This window comes from Chelonoidis abingdonii, chromosome 1 (assembly GCF_003597395.2).
Source record: "Chelonoidis abingdonii isolate Lonesome George chromosome 1, CheloAbing_2.0, whole genome shotgun sequence".
Lineage (NCBI taxonomy): Eukaryota > Metazoa > Chordata > Testudines > Testudinidae > Chelonoidis > Chelonoidis abingdonii.
In genome coordinates, this window is record NC_133769.1 from 152,193,805 (window position 1) to 152,214,997 (window position 21,193).

At 50.1% G+C, this 21,193-nt stretch overlaps 1 protein-coding gene across 5 annotated transcripts; it reads right to left on the reverse strand.

Moving 5' to 3' along the window:
* Positions 1–1,210: 1,210 nt before the first annotated feature.
* PTPN6 (protein tyrosine phosphatase non-receptor type 6) lies at positions 1,211–20,474 on the reverse strand. 5 transcript variants are annotated; one of them, XM_032773907.2, is made up of 17 exons: positions 20,121–20,474; positions 19,766–19,869; positions 11,990–12,112; positions 11,459–11,653; positions 7,685–7,907; positions 6,454–6,570; positions 6,216–6,329; positions 5,717–5,813; positions 5,135–5,214; positions 4,887–5,036; positions 4,583–4,714; positions 3,973–4,127; positions 3,405–3,472; positions 2,623–2,774; positions 2,362–2,459; positions 2,075–2,211; positions 1,211–1,711 (listed from the first exon to the last, which is right to left on the reverse strand). In XM_032773907.2, the coding sequence occupies exons 2-16, from the start codon at positions 19,777–19,779 to the stop codon at positions 2,088–2,090; spliced, it is 1,842 nt and encodes a 613-aa protein (XP_032629798.1). In that variant the 5' UTR covers positions 19,780–19,869; positions 20,121–20,474; the 3' UTR covers positions 1,211–1,711; positions 2,075–2,087. The 5 variants fall into 5 exon arrangements, with proteins under 5 accessions (XP_032629798.1, XP_074927378.1, XP_074927364.1 ...); XM_075071277.1 differs by lacking the exon at positions 20,121–20,474 and having other exon boundaries at positions 7,832–7,907; positions 19,766–19,982; XM_075071263.1 differs by lacking the exon at positions 20,121–20,474 and having other exon boundaries at positions 19,766–19,981.
* Positions 20,475–21,193: the final 719 nt, after the last annotated feature.

Below are 21,193 nucleotides of genomic sequence, written 5' to 3' on the forward strand. Positions count from 1 at the left end.
CAGTTGGTGGAAGTGCTCCTGGTGAGGGGACACACGAGAAGGCACACGTATGGACATGGAGCACCACTTTATTTACAGCAACTTAGTAATAATTTTGTAGTGTAGACAGGGCCTGAGCCAGGGAGGAGAAACAGACACAGCCTTATGAGTTTTGCTGTCCCTTCTTCCCCAGTCTGTTCAGCTTCATGTGCTGAGCTCATCACTGAGGGTCCAAGCACCTGGCACTGTCATTCACTTTTGTCTGCCAGCCACGCCTCGGCAGCCACGTTAACAAAGCCACACGTTTTTTTTTAAATAGCTTTTCTTCTTGTTCACAAATGAAAACACACTTGGGAAACCTGGCACTGCAGCCTGCACTGATCAGCGGAGACAGTACAAGGTCCTAACCTCTTGTGTTACTGAACAGAACCTGCTCTTTTCCCCAAGAGTTGGGCTGTGAATCAGGGCCCAGTCCAGCTCTGATCATTCCATTCTCTCATCCCAAACATTTTGCTTGTAGTTACAACTTGAGATGGAATTCTCTGAACAATTGTTTAGGATAAGAAGTGACAGTGTTGCTGTACAGTTGTTGAACAGCTACTGCCTCCGAACCAAGATGTGGCTGCATTTCAGTGCTTGGCAAACCAACCCTATACAAGCCCTACCCAACCATCAGTGTGAGTACCAGGCTTAATTAGCTAATTCCAGACATGCCCTTCCAGAGGCTCAGATGAAAAGAAGTTATTCTGCATGAATAGCAGCATGTTTTTGAGCTGTTAGGACCTCGGCCACTGACTGCACACGGTAAAATCCAAAGTTGTTGACCATATCCCAACTCAGAGAACCGTCTGCTTCAGCAAGAGACAGGGTATGGGATAGAGAAAGCCTTTCACCTCTAGGGCATCAGATCCTAGGTGGGCCAGGTATGAGGCACTGGCTGGGTCAGGTGGGTTTGGAATACCATAGGGGGCCTTCCACCACTCAAGCATTGGTTCCAATCCAGTCCCAGGTTAGCGGACTGCCTGGTGTGACTGCCACACTGGCAATTCACCCTTGGGCATATGGAAAGAACCTGCTACCAGGTTCATGCACCAGGCCCTGGCAGAAGCAAGGAAACCGACTGTTTCACTCCTTGCGCTACGTCTGTGCGGCTCAAAAACAAAAAAAAGTATTTTAAAAAACAAAACCCAATTTTTGGTGAAAACTCTGAAAACACCAGAGAATAAAAGAATCAGACAAAACTCCTGGTTTATTTACAAAGGAAAAACCAACATCTCAAATCCATGAGTATTTACAGCACCACAAGGGGGCGAGTGGACCCGCAAGGCTGAGGAGATGGTGGCACAGGTGGTGGGCAGGGAGAGAATTTTCTCTTGGATGAAGGGAGAGCTGACGGGTTAAGCGGCAAGCATCTAAAGGGCCAGCGTCAAACAACAGCTGACTTTGCAGAAGCAGCTAGTCTCATGGTGGTGTTGAGGTTAACCCCTGTGGGGGCTTGTCTCCCATAAGAGGAGCTTGCGAAGGACAAACGGAGCTGGAGATGAGCCTGAGCCGTTAGTGGCCACAGAAAATTAAAGAGGATATTATTTATCTGACTGCTAAAAAGTATCTTAAAGCAGCAGGCTGGAAAGCAGAACAGATTGGGTGGGCCTACTGGACTGAGGGTGCAAAGACAGCGAGGGGATCCCAGTCACTTGACCAAGGACAGGGTGTCTTCCGTAGCTGAGGGGAGCTGGAATGAGAGAAAGAACAGCAGATGAAAAGTACTGCCAGAATGCAAGTCTACGCTACAGAGTTTTTGGCACAGCTATGTTGGTCTGGGGGTGTGGCAAAACCCCACCTAGATGCGAGATGCTGACAAAAGAGTGCCTCTGTTGACACAGTGAATGTCCTGCAGGGGGATGGTGCTACTTGCTGACAGAAACACTCCTATGTTGTGTCTCCAATAGGGGGCTCTGCCAATACAGCTACCCTGGCCACATAAACGGCTATAGCGTCAGGTGGGTCTGCACATGAAGATCTTATTGGGGCCCCCAGAGAACAGAATGACCCCCACTCGCCAGGAATATGATCCCAGACCAGATCCTGATCGTACCTGCAGAGGGAAGTTATTTTTTCTTAAGTGAGCTCTTCAATTTCTCCTTCTCAGACGAGCGCTGCTTCCGCACTCTCTCATCTTTCTTTCCTTTGGCGTTCTCTAAGTTTTCATAAACCGTTGGTTCCTCCTTCTGCCTGTGAGACAACGAGAAAGCCAGAGAGGTGAGCAGCGCATGGAGAGCCAAGAGGGCAGCACCAGAATGGTGGGGAGGCTGGGGGATGGTGGGGAAGGGCACGGCTAACGCCCAGGAGAGTGGGGGACTCCTGATTTGCTACAGCTCTTACTTAGAGGACTTTCGGGCGGCCTTGACATGTTGGTTCTTCAGCGCAGGTGGGTACGCAATGTTCCCATATTCAGACTCTTTGGATCTCCCCTTCTGAGACTGCATGAGAAAACGAGACAAGAGAGGACTGGAAAAGGGGAGAGAGCACAGTGCTAGGGTGTGGGGTAATGGGGCGTGGCAAGGGGCAAAGTGCATGGTCAGGGTATGACAGACAGCAGCACAGCATCTCCTGGGACTGAGTGCAGGGCATCCCCATTCTCACCTGCATAACATCCAGCTTCTTCTTGGTGGTCTCTATGAACTGGCAGATGGCCATGTAAATGAATTTATACTGCGCCTCAGTCTGCACCATTCCCGAGCGCTGGGCTCTTACCATCTGGATGGTCTTCTGGATGTCTATGTCGCAATCCAGCCCTGGAGGGGGTGCATTGGGGAACAGGGAGAGGCAAAGAGGCAGTTATGGGATGAAGGCTGCTGCAGTGAGTTCCTCACCATTTACCTATCCTCAGCCCGCAAGGTCACCAGACAAAATCCTAGTGGAACCTAGTCCCAGCTGGTTCCCCCTCCCCAGGGTGGGAGGAGACACTGGTACCTTCAGCCCTTGGTTCTCTCCCGCTAGTCACACTCCCTTCTTGCTTGCCTGCCTCTAAGTCTACCAAGTGGGAGTGCCAATCCCTGGGCAACACTAACGCTCCACTGACTGGGCAGTTATATCCACAAATGAGAGCACCAGAGATCCAACTACTATTCGGGGACAGCCAGCCAGCAGGCATTGCCAGCCTTCCACCAATGGGTCAGTTACAATCCCCAGTGGCAGCCCCCTGGACTTCTCCTCTGCCCTGGCCCTATGGTGGGAGCTTTGGCAAAGGGGTGTGATCACCTTCCCCTGCCATTAAGGCCCTGGGATATTCAGGCAACTGCTTTCTCACCCACATGCCTGATATTTCCCAGCTAGTGAAGCTGCCTTTAGGACCCAGCCGGTGGAGAAGACTGGCCATGGGGCAGAGCCCTGCAGGTAAAGCATAAGCATGGGAAGTATCTTACCCTTCGTGGAAATCGTCTCCACTATCATGTCAATGACGATGATGGTTCCGGTGCGGCCAATCCCAGCACTGCACACAAGAGCACAAGCAGACATCAGGAGATGGCAGTACCATACATCCCACATTCCTCCAGCAACTTACAGCCTCTGACAGCAACAACAAGGGTTTCCCAGGCTGTTCTGCACCCACTGCTACAAAGCAGTCACCTTGGGGTGTGGTGTGGCATTGTTTAGCAGCGGCACACAAACACTGCACAAGAGATTAAGACAGGAAAGGAGAACTGGATCTCCAACCTGAGCGTGGGGTGGATTTAGGAAGGTGGAATGGAAGTGCCAGCCCTGGGATTTGCCAGAACAAGGGGATTCAATCAAGAGTCACAGGGAATAGACACGATCTTTAATGACTGTGAGCAGTCAGGGTGTTCAGTTTACAGAGACCACTTCCAGCAGGACGTGACCCCTGCGGAGCGTGGCATTTGGGCAGATTGCACCCTGTGGAGTCAGCCAACCAACTCCCTGCAGCACAGCAGCAAGAGCATTAAAATGAGCAGGTACTGCCCCTACACCCACCTGCAATGCACCACTATGGGCCCAGCCTCAGGGATGCTCTCTTGTTTCTGGTTGATTTGGTCCAGGAAGCTGAGCACCCCTCCCGGCTCACTGGGGACTCCGTGGTCTGGCCAGCTCAGGTACTGGTACTGCCAGATCTCTCGCACAGCTTTACACTAGGGGGCAACAAAACACACACATGGCAGGTCGTGCACAGTTCCACCTCATCCTCCCCATGTCCCCCAGTCTCTTAGGTTCCCATCCTGCATGACAAAGGGACTGAGGGTTTCTGCCCATTAACCTCCAGACGGAGAACAGGCCAACTTAATTCCCAAACAACAAATGACAGAGGGAGGGAAACAATATTTGGTCAATGAAGCCCTCCAGCTGGACTGGAACAGGGACCTAGGGGTGAAAGCGCCCATGCTCCATCTTCTGATCCTCGAGCCTGCCAGTCTCCCACTCCTTCCAAATCAGGGACCAGACTGGAACCAGGACCGTAGAAGTTACAGGTCCCATTGCTCTTTGCCTAATGTCTCCTGAAATGCCACAGTCACTGATTCCCAACCTTGAAGACCTAGCCACAGCTAAAGTCCCAGGAACAATTAATGCTCAGGGGCGTGGCACTCACGTTGTCAATTGGCGAGAGACAGAGCTGTCGGAGTTTGTACTCCAGGGCATCATGTTCTCCAAGATTCTCCACAATATAAGGACCATACTCTTTGGTGCTGCCCTCCTCTGGCCAGTAGGGGACGCACTTGTTCTATGAGGAAACAAGAAGAAAAGGTGATGACTGAAAGGAGGAGACCAACAGAAGAAAAATCCCTAGGGAGAAAGAAAAAGGTAAAGTGGTGAATGGCTGGGGGCAGGGGCGGGGAGGAGAAAGGAGGAGGGATGGGTGCAAGACATGGCAGCAGGCCCTCTGAGACACCTACCCTCCCTTTCTCCACCTCCCGGGTGGTCATCACAATGATGCGAGAGGTTTCCTGCCACACCATCTGCCAGAAGTCATTGATGGTGGCATCCAGGCAGCCCTGGCTTGCGATGTATGTCTTGGTGAATTCATCTGGGCTGATCAGCTGGTTCTACAGAGGGGCAAATGGACAAGGGAAGGGCAGGGGTTACAGGAACCAGGCATCCTGTGCCCCCTCCCCAAGACACGGCAGCATTTCTGGAGGCTCACCTTGATGTAGTTGGCATTGATATAATCTGCTCCGGGGATATTTGGGTCCCTGCCTTGTAGGATGACTCGAGAATGATCAACTAGGAAGGTAAGGAAGGGGTTAACACAACACTGAGGTATCCCCCCCACCCCAAAATTCAGGAATTGGACCCACATCTAGCCGACTCCCTACACTCCAGATCAATCCAATGGGCCCATCAAACTCTGTTTCCCCACCATCCCTCATACTGGATCAGACTAACAGGACCATATAACCCAGTGCCTCCCACTTACCCTCTGAGCCGGATCAGCCCAATGAGCCAGTGCATCCAGATAAGCATGCACACCCACACCCACAGGGGCATGCAGAGGAGGCAATGCCTCTCACTAAATCCTTTATGCCTTTAAATACCCAGTCAGGGGCCCCTTGTAGCTCATCCTCACGGGAGGGCAAATAAGCCCCAGCCAGGTTGAGGCTTCCTCTGAGGTAACTCTAGGCAGGGCTCTGACAAGTCTTCACTGCCCCTCTATGTGTCAGGCCCTCCCGCTGAGGCAGGAACATGCAGCCCCTGGATGTCTTCCTGATGGGAGGGCAGGACTCACAGGGCAAGATATTCTTATACCGGTTCTTCCCCTTGTTCTCGGGTCTCTGCCCCTCATGCCGATCATACAGATGCTTGGCCTCCTGTTTCTGCAGGCTCTGAAAGGGGAAGGAAGGGTAATTGTTATGGTAGAGCAACCCGCTGTGATTGGTGTGGGGAGCACAGAGAGTAAGGATGGTCCAGTAGCTAGGGCAGTAGCCTAGGAGACTCGTGAGTGCTGGGTTCAGTTCCCTGCTCTGCATGGCCTTCCTGTGCCTCAGTTCCCCCGCCACAAAATGGGGCTAATACCCTGCCCCAGCTCCCAGGGGTGCGGGGATGATAAATTCATTTAAGATTGTGAGGCGCTCAGATTCTGTGGTAATGGGGGCCAAGTTCAGAGATGACATGACATAGAGAAGTCATGATAGGGATGAATCCATTCATGGAGTAGGGAAAGAGAATGAGATTGGGAGCAGGGTCTCCCAGAAGGACATGGAGACAGTCACAACACAATCACTTACATCAAATTCCTCCCAGAATCCAGCCTTGGCTGTCTCCTCAGCCGGGCTCTGCTTGTTCAGTTCATGCACTCTGTTCTCAATGTCTGCCGCGTTCACTCTGGTGGCATAATAGGGCTGGGTAAGGAAGAAGGGAAAGGCTTGGTGAGCAAGAGGGACAGGATGGAAATGGACACATGCTGTAGACAGGGACAGAGGGTGAAGCACCCAAAAGTATCCCTGACACAAGGACCCCATTTACCTGTCTCAGGTACACGTAGGATCCGGACATCTCCTCGATTCCAGTCTTCTTGAAATGCTCCACTAGGTCTGCCAAGCTGTCAAACATCTCAGCACCTCCTACTGTGTATCTCCCATTCTGGAGAGAGTAAAGCTGTGTTAGTCACATCTCCTAATGGACCCACTGCCCCCCCATGGTGTATCTTACAACCAGTGCCATGGGAGATTGTTACACTGGGGCATGAAGCCCTGGGTAGGTCTTGCTCTGTTGAGTTTGAAGCATCACGTCTCATGTGGTATGTGTCACACCCTCCTGGCATGATGGGCATCTAAGAGCTTGTTCTGGTACCATCAAACTTGTAGGTTGGTGAGCTGACCCCAGGTGTCCTGCTGCATGGGTGGGAACCCAGAGAAGTCAACTTCCCTCCCAGCTCTTGTTTAAGGTCGGTTGTTTTGTTTCTCCATAATTCACTTGCACACACTCTCCACTGTCCCAAACCCACCCAATGCTAGAATCATAGAATATCAGAGTTGGAAAGGACCTCGGAGGTCATCTAGTCCAAGACCCTGCTCAAAGAAGGATCATATGGAGTGAGAGAAGACCTAGTAATGTGTGGGTCGATCTTCTCCACCAGGCTAGGCTTAGGGAACTCAGCAAGGTCTTCTCTCCTGCAAGAGGTTTGTAGCTCCTCAGCTTCTCACCACAGCTCAGCAGCTCATTTTTGGAACTCCCTATGAAGTTGGAAGAACCCTATAGAGCCAAGGAGACCAGAAACAACTGACCTTCCTTCTCTCCACTATCTTCCTCTCTGGCCTCCCTGTGTCACACTTTGTTCCCTGTCCCAGGTGCATAACTGTCTGGTTCAGTTTCCAGAGTCTCCTCTCCTTCAATCTCACAGGCTCCTTTCAGGCTCTGCTCCGTCCCCCAACATAGGAGATCCCATTGCTACCCAGAGCTCCCTTCCTGTCTTCCTGCCACTTGTGTCTGCACTAGATTCCTCCCTCATCCTGGATGCAGCAAAATCAACCATCCCCCAGAGGCACTGCTCAGACCAGGCAAGGACTAAGGAACCCAACAGTAGGCATCCAAGGCCTTAGTATGGATTTCATATACATTGTTGGGATACAAAAACATTCCAGCAGTTTCCATATCTTCCTGTTGATAAAAATAGATCAAACAGCTGCCACAGACAAATGTTTCCTTCCCTCCCTCTGCTTGCTCCCTTCCCTGCACCCCGCCTCATCCCTCTCACCTCACACATGATCTTGACATGGGTGACCTTAAGCCGAGCCCCAGGGGTGCCAGCAGCCCCAGTTGGTGAGGCCTCAGGCCCAGCTTTGGGTTGGTCAGTCAGGACAGACAGGACAAAGTCACCAGGTTTGCTGAGGCTCTCACGCACCAGGAAAGTCCAGGGGATGGCCTTGGACTGGAGCAGAGACTCAGCTGCTGGGCCAGATAGATGCCCATGGTACCACCTGGGAGAAAATGGGACAGAGTCAGACAAGAACGGGGGGTTGCACAGCCAGAGGGAAATCAAATGAGGGACAGGACCTGGGGCATGTGAGGATGAGGGAAAGAAGTGGAGGGACCAAGAGTTAGAGGAGAGATGAGGAGAAGGTGCCTGTGGCTGAGCGAAGCTAGGAGGGAAAGGGACCTGAGGGGTGCCAAGGTGGATGGGGCGTGGAACAGAAGGGACAGGTGAGCCAGGGGCAGGGAGCCAGAGGAAAGCTAAATGGAAGACAGGTTTAATAACTGTGAGACACGGCGGGAGGGGGACAAGGTTAAGAGCTGTATGTTCTGGCCCAGTCCTCTCACGGGGGTGAGGCTTAACACAGCAGGGGTCATTACCCAGTGACTCACTGCAGGGCACAGCCGGGGTCACTATCTAGTGATGTAAGTAGCTTCACTTACAATTTCCCCTTTATTTGGAAAATCAAATGCACCTGAAACATAATACAATGCCCAAGCAGTACAGCCAGTTTAATATCACACACACAGGTGAGATATCTAGATTGCCTGATCTTGGTAAATAACCTGAATCCCTTGACAAAGGAGAACGTTATTCTGACTCTAATTGGACATGTGTCATCTCTGATCTCTGAAGCTTGATGGCTTTCAGATCACACAGCCACTTCCTGTTCTCAGAACAGATCCTTTGGCAGGGATCTGTTTGGCCATTGAGGTAGGTCTGTCTGTCTGTTCATTACTCTTGGTAGTTTTCATTGTCAGTCACTAGGCACGTGTGTTACTTCTCCCATTGCACAAGCCTTCTCAGTAGCATTCTACGTGTCCACTAGATACAGAGCGCCAATGGAAACTCCTTGGTTTTGTCTAAATGTCTTCTGTTCCTCCTGTAGGACTGACCCTCAGGAAAGGCTATGACTACCTCTCAGTGAGTGGTGCAGCTGTTGACAAGGTTTCCAGCTCCTTCTTTTCTGGAATTAACATTCTCTCTTGCTTGCAATGGGGTGACTCCAGCGTTCTTGTCAATTTTCTTATGTTGCAGTTTCTTGCTCTTTGGTAAGCACTCCAGAGTCACTGGTCTCTGGGTGAAGAAGTCAGAGCTACAGCTAATAGCTGGTGACATAAGGTTGTGTCCTGCTGCCCATGGGTCTCTGAACCGGGGACTCTAAGGAAGCCTGTGAGGTGAGTTGTGATAGACTCACAAAGCTAAATAGGGATCCCATGAACCTGCCAGGACCCTTTTTTATTTTGATTCTCGAGTTCTTTGCTATTTGTACCAACATTTCTGCTAAATGACTGCATTTGAGTGTACATAAGGGTGTGGCATGCGGTGTGGAACCGATACATTAATGCTCAGAGCAGAAACGAGCCACTCGTGAATTGTGGGCCATTCTCTGCTACTAACACGTTTGGAATCCCCTGGTGAGCTCAGTGCTACACAATGATTATTCCGTTGCTACTCAGCATGGTCTGCAACAGCTCAGTCACCTAAGAAGCTGAGTACTTGCTCACGAATAAGAGGTTCCTATTTAGTTCTAGTTGATTTAGCTCTACCCTAGACCAAGGTGATCAGGTATCTCATGTGATGTCAGCCGTCCCTGTGCATTTGGCTTCCTCTATTGATGGAGGGATTGTATTTACATTTTATTACCTTTGTGGCAGCATTCATGTGTGGCTGGAGTAGGCCACCTCCAGCTCTCTCTTGCATTCCTAGTACCCAGCTGGAGACCATGGGTTATGCTCAGTACTCCTCACTTCATGCTGTGTTGTATTATGACACAACCTCCTCTGTATAGGGTCCCATCATCAGCAATTTCCCCTTGATGGTCCCAGTTAGATTGGAGATCCCTGGACTGCTCCTCCCAACCATCCAGCTAGAAGGACTTCCTCAGCTGTTGTGAGCTGGGGTCGTTTTTCGTTTTCTTATTTGAATTTGTCAAATTTTCTTTCAGAAGCAGTTGGTAAGTGAATCCTATTTACTCCAAATCCTCTTCCTGAGGCCACTATTCCCAGGCACGTGCTGCTCGCCTGGCCCCTCTTTCACATTTAATCAGTGCTGTGGCTATTTCATGATCCTGTTCCGAAGTCCAGGCTGTGCTTCAGAGGTTTCTGTGATGTGGCTTCCAACTCTTCACGATCTGTTTCTACCTTGAACAGTTTAATGAAACCACTCACAAACCAAAATGATTCCCAACACCACTTCTTCATCTGAGCATCGGGCTGTGGTGACTTAGTAAAAGCACATGCTACCAGCTGAGCATTTTGCATGTCAGCTTATGGGCAGAGGGAGCTGTTTGGAGAGCAAGAAATGGTTGTGTGATTAGCAAGCCATCGAGGTTCAGTTTGTGATTTACACACCCACTAACACTGAAATAAATGGCTGTGGATCCTGGCTGTCACAGAACAGTGATATAAACCCTCTGTCACCCTGACCTTGATCACGTGAGTGGGGCCAGGCAATGAAGAAAACCTCATCATGCCTTAGAGGAGCTGGCCTGTCTTCAGACACCTAGGGCAGGCTCCCCTCAGCCTGGGGTTCTGGGCAAGCTGGAGGCAGGCAGCCCTTCCTGCTGGGGCAAGGGGCTCTTTTGCCCTGTCTGATTCCAGGGCTGGGCCTCTGTTCTCCCCATCTGCAGAGAGGAAATAGTTAACCCCCCTGGTGGCCCAGCTCAGGGAAGACACGTGATGGAAAATCTCTCAGGGAGAGAGAGTGAGAAAAGGAGCTTTCGTAAGAGCTGGGGGGAGAGAAGTTTCCAACCGCAATAGTAAGGGAGGAAGCTGCAGAGCCCCAGCCCAAGCCAACGGCCCTGACTGGAGCAGACAAAACGCTGAGGGGCACACGTGCTGCGCCCCACACAGGACCGCAACCCTGCCCCAGGGTGAGGGGCACCGCTGTGGAACAGCCACCCACCACCAGGGGTCGGAGAGCACAACACAGTGCAAACCACCTGATTTGATTTAGGAACACAATGCCAAAGACATATGCAAATAGGGGAGGGGAGGGAGACCAGGAGGGGACTGGAATAGCATGATCTGAGAGGTCCTTCAGCAGGATGCCCAACACTGGAATAGCAGAGGGCTGCAGGGCAGGTCTGCGGGCCATTGGCAGAGCTGTGTGGGGAGTCCAGCGCTGGAATAGCAGGAGGGGCTGCATGGCAGGACTGAGGGGCATTGGTTCATACATTGCACTCTATATTACACTGAGGCCTCTTCTTGTAACTAGCATCACAATTTTCATTTTTAGCAACAAGATATAAATAGCAAAACCAATGAGACAGCGGAAGTCAAAGTTGCCAAATATAAGCAGGGCCCACATTGAAATTTCACAGACTTGCATGCAAAGGAGCAGAGAGGGGGACATTTTATATTTAGTTAGTTCTGGAGTGGGGGCTGGGCTATGCTCTCAGTCCCAGACAGTCTGGTATCAAAACTGTGCTCAGGGGAGTGAAGATGGGCGTATCACGGGAATTAACCCCTCAGTTCACAGGGCTGCAGATCGAGGGTGCAGGGTGGGCATTAGCCCCTCAGTAAAAGACTGGTGGTTGCTCTGCTTACTCCATACCTCTCTGTAGTGGGATCGGAGCAGTTCAGTGGATACCTCAGGTCTATTACAGTCCCATCTTTATCCTGTAGTGAACCCTGCTGCTGTGTGTAGTACTCCACCAGTTCAGACAGCGTGGCAAACTTCTCCCCTCCATAGAGATCATAATAATCCCCAGTGTTCTGGATACGAATGTGGGTCACCTGGTCACCGACCCTGAGGGATGAGGCAGAGAGGAGTCTGGTGAAGTACAGGAGAGGGTCAGGAAAAGGGGAAGGGGAAGTAAAGTCCCTCCCAGGACGGGATGCAGGGGGAATGGGGTCAGGAAGTAGGACGGAGAGTGGGTCAGACAATGATGCCCTTCAGGTATCTTTTGGGCAGGTGGCAGGATGAAGGGAGGGAGTGATGGGGCTGGAAAGCACAGCCCCTTATATATCCTGGGGATGGTATAGGCAGAATGGGGCCACGGGAGAGGGAAGGGGCAGAAAGCGAAGCATCCACATATCCCTGGGATGGCAACAAATGTGGCAGGATGGGGTCTGAGTTACCCACCTAACAGAGAGGGAGAAATCTCCCTGATTCTTTCGACTGGGTCTAGCCAAGAAGCTTCCATGAACTCCTCGTCCCTTGAGTAAGGCCTCAGCTTGCAGTCCACTCAGGTCCCGGTGGAACCACCTAGGGGAGAGGAGAAAAGCAGGAAAGAGTAAACGCTGACAGACAGAGGGTATACAGCCACACTTCTATGAGGGGTCTGTATGGTGGTCCCCCAAAAAGGATCCCAACCCTTGAGGGGGTAATACAACAGATGGCCTGGGAAGGTCCTCTGTCACACACTCCTGGGGTATGACCCCAGACCCATCCCCAGGAAAGGATCATACTGGGGGTGAGTGGGATAGAGCAAGTGAGATTATTCCCCAACACTTGTCCCACCCCCACCACCTTCTCAGCTCCCCTCTTACCTCACCATCGTCGAGAGAGAGCAGCCAAGGGGCTGGGTAGCTACAATCAAAGGAACTTGAAAAATGTAAAGAAATGAGCTTTTAACGCTGACAAGAAAAGGGAAGTAAGCGTCCGCTGTCTCTGCTCGACTCCCTAATGCTGAGCTCCCGATGCGTTACTCTGGCCATCTACCTCTCCAGTGTCCCCTTCTCTCAGTCCATCTGCCTCTCTCTGACTCTGACTCCCCTTCTCTCCCCGTCTCACTCACTCTCTCCCTGTGGCAGGGCACAAACACAAGAAAGGCAAGTGCGTGGCTCAGATAGCACACAAGTCAAGGAACAGGAAGCGTTGCTGAGCCATCAGCTCCTCAGCCCTGAGCTGCTTTGCACAAACTTCTGCTTCTCCTTTTGGCTTCCCTCCCCACCCCCCCTTTTCTTCTCAGTTATTCTTGGTGTGTTCCCCGCCCACATACGGTGGGGTTACCTCTTTGGGCACTGTAACTCCCCTCCCCACCAACATGTCAGTAACATGCTTCACTCTAAACACACAAAGCTTCTTGCAATGGTGCAGAGCAGCTCATAGAATCATTGCAACTTGTACGGGGTCACCGCACAGCTGCAGGGCCAATGCAGACAGCAAATGCTGGCCCTGCAGCTGCAGTGGTGCAATTAGTCCCATCCCACAATGTCTGTTGCCACCAGGTAAGCCACTCCATGGAGGTAGGAAAGCAGCTAAGACTGTACTCAGCTATTTTGAACTATCTAGCTTAGCATGAAAGAAAGTGCCCTCCCAACACTCCTACAAAGTAGGGAAGTTATTCCCATTTTACAGATGGAGAAATGAGGCACAAGGTAGATGACGTCTTGCCCAAAGAGTCTGTGGCAGAGCCAGGCATTGACGCCAGGTCTTCCAAATTTCAGTCCAGCGCTCTAACCACAAAACCATACTTCCTTGCGCTGCCTGCCCTTGACAGTCCTTTTGGGATGTGCCTGAGAGATGAAGAGCATCAGTGGATTAGCAAGGGTTGGGGCTACCCAGGTTACTGTTCAGCGTGCAGCAACCTACACAATCAAATGGCATATGCATCACCTGGTGCAAGCAGCAGAGTCCAAATACAGCATATTAAGTCCAAAGCAGCTGAACTGGAGATGCAGAGAGAAATATTAAAAGCTATGGAATATAGGGATGTTAGAACTGACTTTCCCAATCCTCCATTTGCGGGGGAGAAGTGGAGAACTAGGGGGTCAAAGAAACAGGATCCATCTTCCAATAGCAGTTGAAGAGGCTGGTCCTTGCTCCTCATCACAGGAAGGGTGCTCCAGAAGATGGGGATACAGATGTGAGATGTACACAGGCTGAGTGTTTTGTGGAGATTTGATCATTAGACTATGGATAACTGGTGACTGTAAGAACTGTTCAATGACTTTTCTACCAGCTAGAAAGGTGGCAGATCCTACACATCTAGACAGACCACTAGTGGTGGCTGAGGAGGAGCCTGTGGTACACTCTGAAACTGATGACACAGGGAAGTGTAGGAGAGAAGTCCTGGAAGCTATATTTAGATTGCTAGAAAGAATGCTTAGTTCCAGGGGCTTTGCAGCTCTGAAACACTTCTAGTTCCATACAAAAGACTAGTTAGGTCAGGGGAACTTCAGAGTCTCAACATATGGCTACAAAGCTCATGTTAAGAAGACGGATTTACATTTAACTAGCACAGGAATTTGATGGAAGGCAGGGGGAGGGAGAGAATTTATACAAGGAATGGGCGGCAAGGTAGAACTAGATTACCTGCACAACTTGCTTCAACTAGGATTGGACAGCAGCCAATAGGTACTGAGGAGCACTCAGGTTAGACAAAGACATCTTGTTAGAGATGTTAATGATTCAAAGGCATCACTGTCCAGTAGAGAGGAGGCAGAAATTACAGCTCCACTGTAGCAGGGGCAGGTTTAGACCATAGAGATAAATGCTGATGGTCACTAGGGTATCAGAATGAGGAGTTAAACAGCAATAGGCACCTATGCAAAAATAAAATTCACCAGATGAACTGCTTACAAGAATATGCACTCATTAAAATCAGCAACTATACCAGAGGGTAGCAAATGTACCAATCCTTGAAAAAACCCACCTCTATGTGAACATAACAAACAGGGACAAACATCACAGCTTTTGCAAAGGAACATCTATTATAATTCTTTGAATTTATCAATAAAATAGTGAATTAAGGAGAACTGGCTGACATAGCTTTCAAAACCTTTATTAAAGGCCCTCACAAGAGACTGCTAAGAAAAGCAAGTAGCATGGGGTGAAAGGTGAAATTCTGTCATGGAATGGAAACTGTCTGAGGCCTGGTCTACATTACGCGTTTATCCGATTTTAGCAGCGTCGAACCGATTTAACGCTGCACCCGTCCACACAACGAGGCCCTTTATATCGATATAAAGGGCTCTTTAAACCGGTTTCTGTACTCTTCCCCAACGAGAGGAGTAGCGCTGAAATTGGTATTACCATATCGGATTAGGGTTAGTGTGGCGCATCGACGGTATGGGGCCTCCAGCGCGGTACCCGCCACAGTGCACCATTGTGACCGTCTGGACAGCAATCTGAACTCGATGCACTGACCAGATAGACAGGAAAAGCCCGAAACTTTGAATTTCCTTCCTGTTTGCCCAGCGTGGAGCTCTGATCAGCAGGGGTGGCCATCGCAGTCCCAAATCGAAAGGCTCCAGAGGACCATGGGAGATACTGGATCTGATCGCTATATGGGGAACAACGTTCTGTCACAGCTCTGTTACAGAAGACGAAATCAAAAGCATTGAAAAATCTCCAGATAGAGCCAAAGCAGGGTCAGCAAACATGCTGCTGAAAGCGTAACGGAAGCCAAAGAATCAAATCGGCTCATGGAGAGAGGGAGGGGTACGAGGACTCAGCTATCCACACCCCGAGTCTCCGAAAAGCATTTGCATATGGCTGAGCTCCAATATGCCTGTAGGGTCAAACATATTTCAGGTGGTCAGGTAAGCTCGAAAATTACCTCCCCCACCATGACAGAAAAGGGAAAAAATTGTTTCCTGCTTTCTTTTTTCAACTTTTCAATGTACCTTGTCTACTGCACCTGCTGGTGACCACAGTGCTGGGGAATGAACAGCAGTACCTCTCCCCTCCTCCTCGTGGCAGATGGTACAAAGGCTACTATTTCATCGTATCATCACCCGTGAGTGCCGCGCCGGCCTCAGTGAGATGGCCGAGGGCACCTGGGTAAAAATAGGAACGATTCCCAGTCATCCGCATAGATGGTACAGAACGGCTGTAACCATTCACTCATAGAACTGGGGTGAGATCCATCAGCCCCGCCCCCTTTAATGTCTAAAGAAGATCTGAATGCGCTGGATAATAGCAGTGGGATCTGGCTCCTCTCCCCACACCGCTTAATGTCCGCCTGGACTGTCATAGACTGGAGCTGCCCCCTTATTTACTCATAACAGTCGAGTTGTTATTCGGCATCTTTATTTCTTCATCACACATGGGGACCTGCAACAGAGCCAGAGGTTGGGGAGCAGGGAAGCAACGGGTGGGGGTTGTTGCAGGGCACCCCCCATGTGAAAGAGCATGCCTCACATTCTGCAGATCTGACAGGGACAGCGGCTCTCTGTACACTGGTCTCTAGCACACTTGCCCAATCAGGCAGAACGACCTTATTTTAGATACAACATGTTGTCTGCACCCCCGCCACCTCAGCCAGAGGCACCCATGACAGCAGACGGTACAGAACGACTGACAACCATCCTGCATTGCAAAGGCAAATGAATCTACTGTGTAGCGCTGCAGTACACCTCTTTCAGCATCATCCAGTACACATATGGGTGAACAAAGCAAGAACGGCTCCATGGTTGCCATGCTAGGCGTCTGCCAGGCCAATCCGGGAAAAAGGGCGTGAAAGATTGTTGCATTGCTTCACGGAGGAAGGAATGAGTGACGACATTCTACCCAGAATCACCCACGACACATGGGCACCCTTGTCATTGGGATCTCAACCCAGAATTCCAATGGGCGGGGGAGACTGCGGGAACTATGGAATACCTATGGGATAGCTACCCAAAGTGCAACGCTCCAGAAATCGACGCTAGCCTCGGTACATGGATGCACACCAGCGAATTAATGTGCTCAGTGTGGCTGCCTGCACTCGACTTTATACAATCTGTTTTACAAAACCGGTTTATGTAAAATCGGAATAATCCCATAGTGTAGACATACCCTAAGAGAAACAAGGAGTAGAATAAATAGGCAATTTCCATTGTGACACAGGGTTAGGAGTGGAATGCCACACGGTTTTGCAATGGGACAGTTATTTAACATATTTTTTACTGATCTGACAAAGAGAGTGAGCGTGTATATGACACTAAAATATTTATGTTGGTCATGACAGGATAAAACAAAGAAAAATTTCAGAAGGAGCTACCCAAGCAAGATGAATGGGCAGCATGATGGTGGACTGAATTCACTGCTGACAAGTGCAAGGTAATGGACATTGCAAGGAATAATGTGAACTCATCCTACATTTTATTGGGTTCTAAATTAACTGGAACCCGAGTGTCCTTGTGGAGGTTCAATGAAACGTCTGCTTAACAGGCAGTAGCCATCAAAGAATCCAACGAGGCTTTAAGATGCAGACCAATGGGATGGAAAAGAATTGCTGGAGCTCAACCAATGTTGTTGCACCAATCAGTGGGATGTCCTCACCTGGAACACCGTGCTCATCTCTAGTTACCCTCTCTCAGGTCTGGAAAGACTGAGACTGTTTAGAGAGGTAACCAATAAGAGGGGACAAGAAACGTATACATGAGAGTAGTGGTAGGGCAGCAACGAGACTGGAGCTGCATTGTGCTGGGCAATGTATTCATATTAGACACAGCGATAGCCTCTGCCTCAAAGAGCCTACAATCTAAATAGACAAAACAAAGGCTATGTCTACAGCCGCAGCTGTCGCTTCCTACAGTGACAAAAGGGTTTTTTCTGTCAGTGTAGTAAATCCATGTCTCTAAGGGCTCTTAAAATGCTGCAGTGGTGCAGCTGAGCCACTGTAGTGCATCAGCAAAGACACCACCTATGCCGACGGGAGGTAGCTCTCCTGTCAGTGTAAGTACTCCACTTCCCAGAGAGGCAGTAGCTAGGTTGATGGGAGAATTCTCCAGGGGACCTAGCACTGTCTACACTGGAGATTAGATTGGTTTAACTGTATTGCTCAGGTGTGTGGATTTTTTACACCCCCGAGCACTGTAGTTATGCCTACACTGGGAAATTAGGTTGACCAGGCTAGGAGCAGTAAACAAGTCAACAGAAGAATCCTTCCCTCAACCTAGCCATTCTATTCTGGGGCTTACAACCTAACTACGGTGCCCAGGGTGCAAAATTTTTCACACCCTTGCCTTAGCAACATAGCTAGGCTGAGCTAATTTTTAAGGGTAAACCAGGCCAAAGAGTGAGAGGTGAAAAGGCACAGAGGAAAGTGACTTGCTTATGGTAACTCAGCAAGTCAGTCACAGAGCCTGGAACAGAACCTAGGTCTCCTGACTCCACCTGACTATGCTGTCTAATAATAATAAGGACTTGGATAGTGAAGGTGAATCAGGCACTCCTATGCATTGTTTCTCATAACATATGAGCAAGGAGACTGTCAATGACACTGAAAGGGAGCTAATGTAAAGCTGATACAAGGAATTTGCTTTTTAAATACGTGTTATTAGTCTGTGGAATTCAGCACTGCAAACTGCCATACCAACGGCTTGTATGCAGTGTAGTTGTAGCCGTGTCAGTCTCAGGATATAAGAGACACAAGGAAGGTGAAATAGCTATCATTTATTGGACCAACTTCTGTTGGTGAGGCCCTAAAGAAGAGCTCTGCCTCTCTCACCAACAGAAGTTAGTCCAATAAAATATATTACCTCACCCATCTTGTCTCTCTGATACCATAGGTTTAGCAGGATTCATGTAAGGATTGGACATTTGTATGGATAACAAGAACATCCACATTTACATTAGATAAGAAAAAACAGCAGGATAGTACATCTCCTGCTGCCGGACATAACCCTATCACCAACTAAGGCGGGTAAGGAAGAAACTTCTCCTGGAAACAGGTTATTGCACAATAAACCAAGGAATTTTCTACACATTGATCTGAAGTAATTGGCTGCGGCCACTGTCAGAGACAGAAGACTGGACTAGACAGACCAGATCTTGCAGTTGCTATGTTAATACTCTGTGTGGTCCCTCCTCCAGAGGAGAAAAGAGAGAGTGGAAGACAGATGGGAAGAATGAGCATTGGAGCTATGTCCCAGTGTTCTTGTACCATGGGCATGGGAGCAGGGAGGCAAAGGAGAGACCTCATTAAGGGTCCTCATTCCATTCTCACTGACAACTCAACAGCTCTAAGCACTTGAATTCATTGGTACTGACCATGGCTTAGATGATATCAGCCAGGGACACATGTGGCTCAAGCCACGGTCGAGAGGGGCCCCCAGTATGCTGGGCTCCACGACTCTTGTGACGCTGTGGAATCCAGACTCTTCTGCAGAATTCAGAATTTCAGCAGCCATTTCAAAACAATTCAGCTGCCAGCCCTTTTGGCTGTATAGGAAGCTTTCTGGAGGTGCCTTCCTGCAGTTCTGTCTGCTGGAAGCTGCACAGCAAACACTTCTGGTAAGTGTCAGAACTCCTGGGTTCAATTCCCAGTGCAGGAAGGGGAGCAGGGCGAGTGGTTTAGAGTGGGGAGAGGCCGGGCCTTAGGGGTTCTATTCACGGCTCTGCCTTTGACTTGCCATGGGACGTGGGCCAAACTCTTCCCCATCTGTGCTTCAATGCAAATGAGCCTTTACTTTTGCTAGGGTGAGCAGTACTGACCCCCAATACAGCCCTGCTGAATCCCATCACTCCTGCTCCCTTATAGCCCCCCTTGCTCACCCCCTCGAGGGCAGGGGTAGGCAACCTATGGCACGTGAGCCAAAGGCGGCACGCGAACTGATTTTCAGTGGCACTCACACTGCCCGGGTCCTGGCCACCAGTCCAAGGGGCTTTGCATTTTAATTTAATTTTAAATGAAGCTTCTTAAACATTTTAAAACCCTTATTTACTTTACACACAACAATCGTTTAGTTATATATTATAGACTTATAGAAAGAGACCTTCTAAAAACGTTAAAATGTATTACTGGCACCCAAAACCTTAAATTAGAGTGAATAAATGAAGACTCGGCACACCACTTCTGAAAGATTGCTGACCCCTGCTCTAGGGTCTTCACTTTCCCCACGTCTGCCTTTCACTTCCTATTTCTCCCACCACAGGACCCTTTTATCAGACCCTAAAGCCAACAAACCCCTGGAGAAATACACTCACCCACAGGATGGCATCAGGTCCCCAGCCACAGGGGTCCCCACTGAGAAGGAAGGAATAAGAGAGGCTCAAGGGGATGGAGTATTGCAGCTCTCGGCCAGAGGAGCCTAGTGAAAAGGAGATAAACAATACTGAACATACAGAGGAAACAGGAAGAATTTCCTGGGAAGGGGGTGCAGGACTGAAGCCCGTTACAGACCCATGGTGTGGTGGTAGCACCCAGAGGGAGAGCATGGGTAATTTTATGGGGCCTGGGACAAGATGGTTAATGGACCTGACATTCCTAGATCAGGGCTGGTAAGAGTCCCCTGACTTGTCTGCCTCTAATCCAGTCAGTAAGGTTCTGAATGCCACTTACCTGTCCAGCCCTAATACTTCCCCTCCCACATGGTCACAAGAGTTGGGGGTGAGGTGGGACAGAGGGAGAAAGAAGAAGCCTGAGATCAGGCAACGGGGCCCAGGACAAAGGGCTTCCGTCTCACCACTTGCAAATCTCTCTCTGAGCAGAGTTAATAAATAGAGAGCCAAGTGGGGGAGGGGACATTCAACCTGAGGGGGTGGGCACGTGAGCAAGGTAGGAACTGCCTGTTCTCCCTGCCTCCTCCTCACTAAGTCTCCGCCCTCACTGGTGGACTGGTAATAGAACCACAGAGAATGCATAAGCAAATAAAACTTGGTCACCTGGAAGCTGCCACCTGAGCCACAGCTCCAGGCCCTCCAGTCCTGGGATCCCCACACAGCTCTGCCAATGCCCCTCAGTCCTGCCCTGCAGCCCCCTGCTATTCCAGCCCTGGGCTCCCCACACAGCCCTGCCATTGCCATTCAGTCCTGCCCTGCAGCCCCACTGCTATTCCAGCCCTGGTCTCCCCACACAGCTCTGCCAATGCCCCTCAGTCCTGCCCTGCAGCCCCACTGCTATTCCAGCCCTGGTCTCCCCACACAGCTCTGCCAATGCCCCTCAGTCCTGCTCTGCAGCCCCACTGCTATTCCAGCCCTGGTCTCCCCACACAGCTCTGCCAATGCCCCTCAGTCCTGCTCTGCAGCCCCACTGCTATTCCAGCCCTGGTCTCCCCACACAGCTCTGCCAATGCCCCTCAGTCCTGCCCTGCAGCCTCCTGCTATTCCAGCGCTGGGCTCCTTGCACAGCTCTGCCATTGGCCTTCATTCCTGCCCTGAAGTCACATCAGTCAAATGCCCCTCATTCAAATCCCAGAGTACCTACATTCCCCACAAATGCAGTGTCCCTTCACTTTTATTGTTGAAAATTAGTATCAGAAATGCAAACCATGAGGCTGAGGCTATGTCTACACTTTAAATGCTACAGAGCTCTCTCTCTCTTCCACCACAGGTCTCTTTTATCAGCCTCTAAAGCCAAGAAAGCACCTGGAGGTCTACCCTTAAAATACCACTGTGCTGCTTCAGTGTAGACCT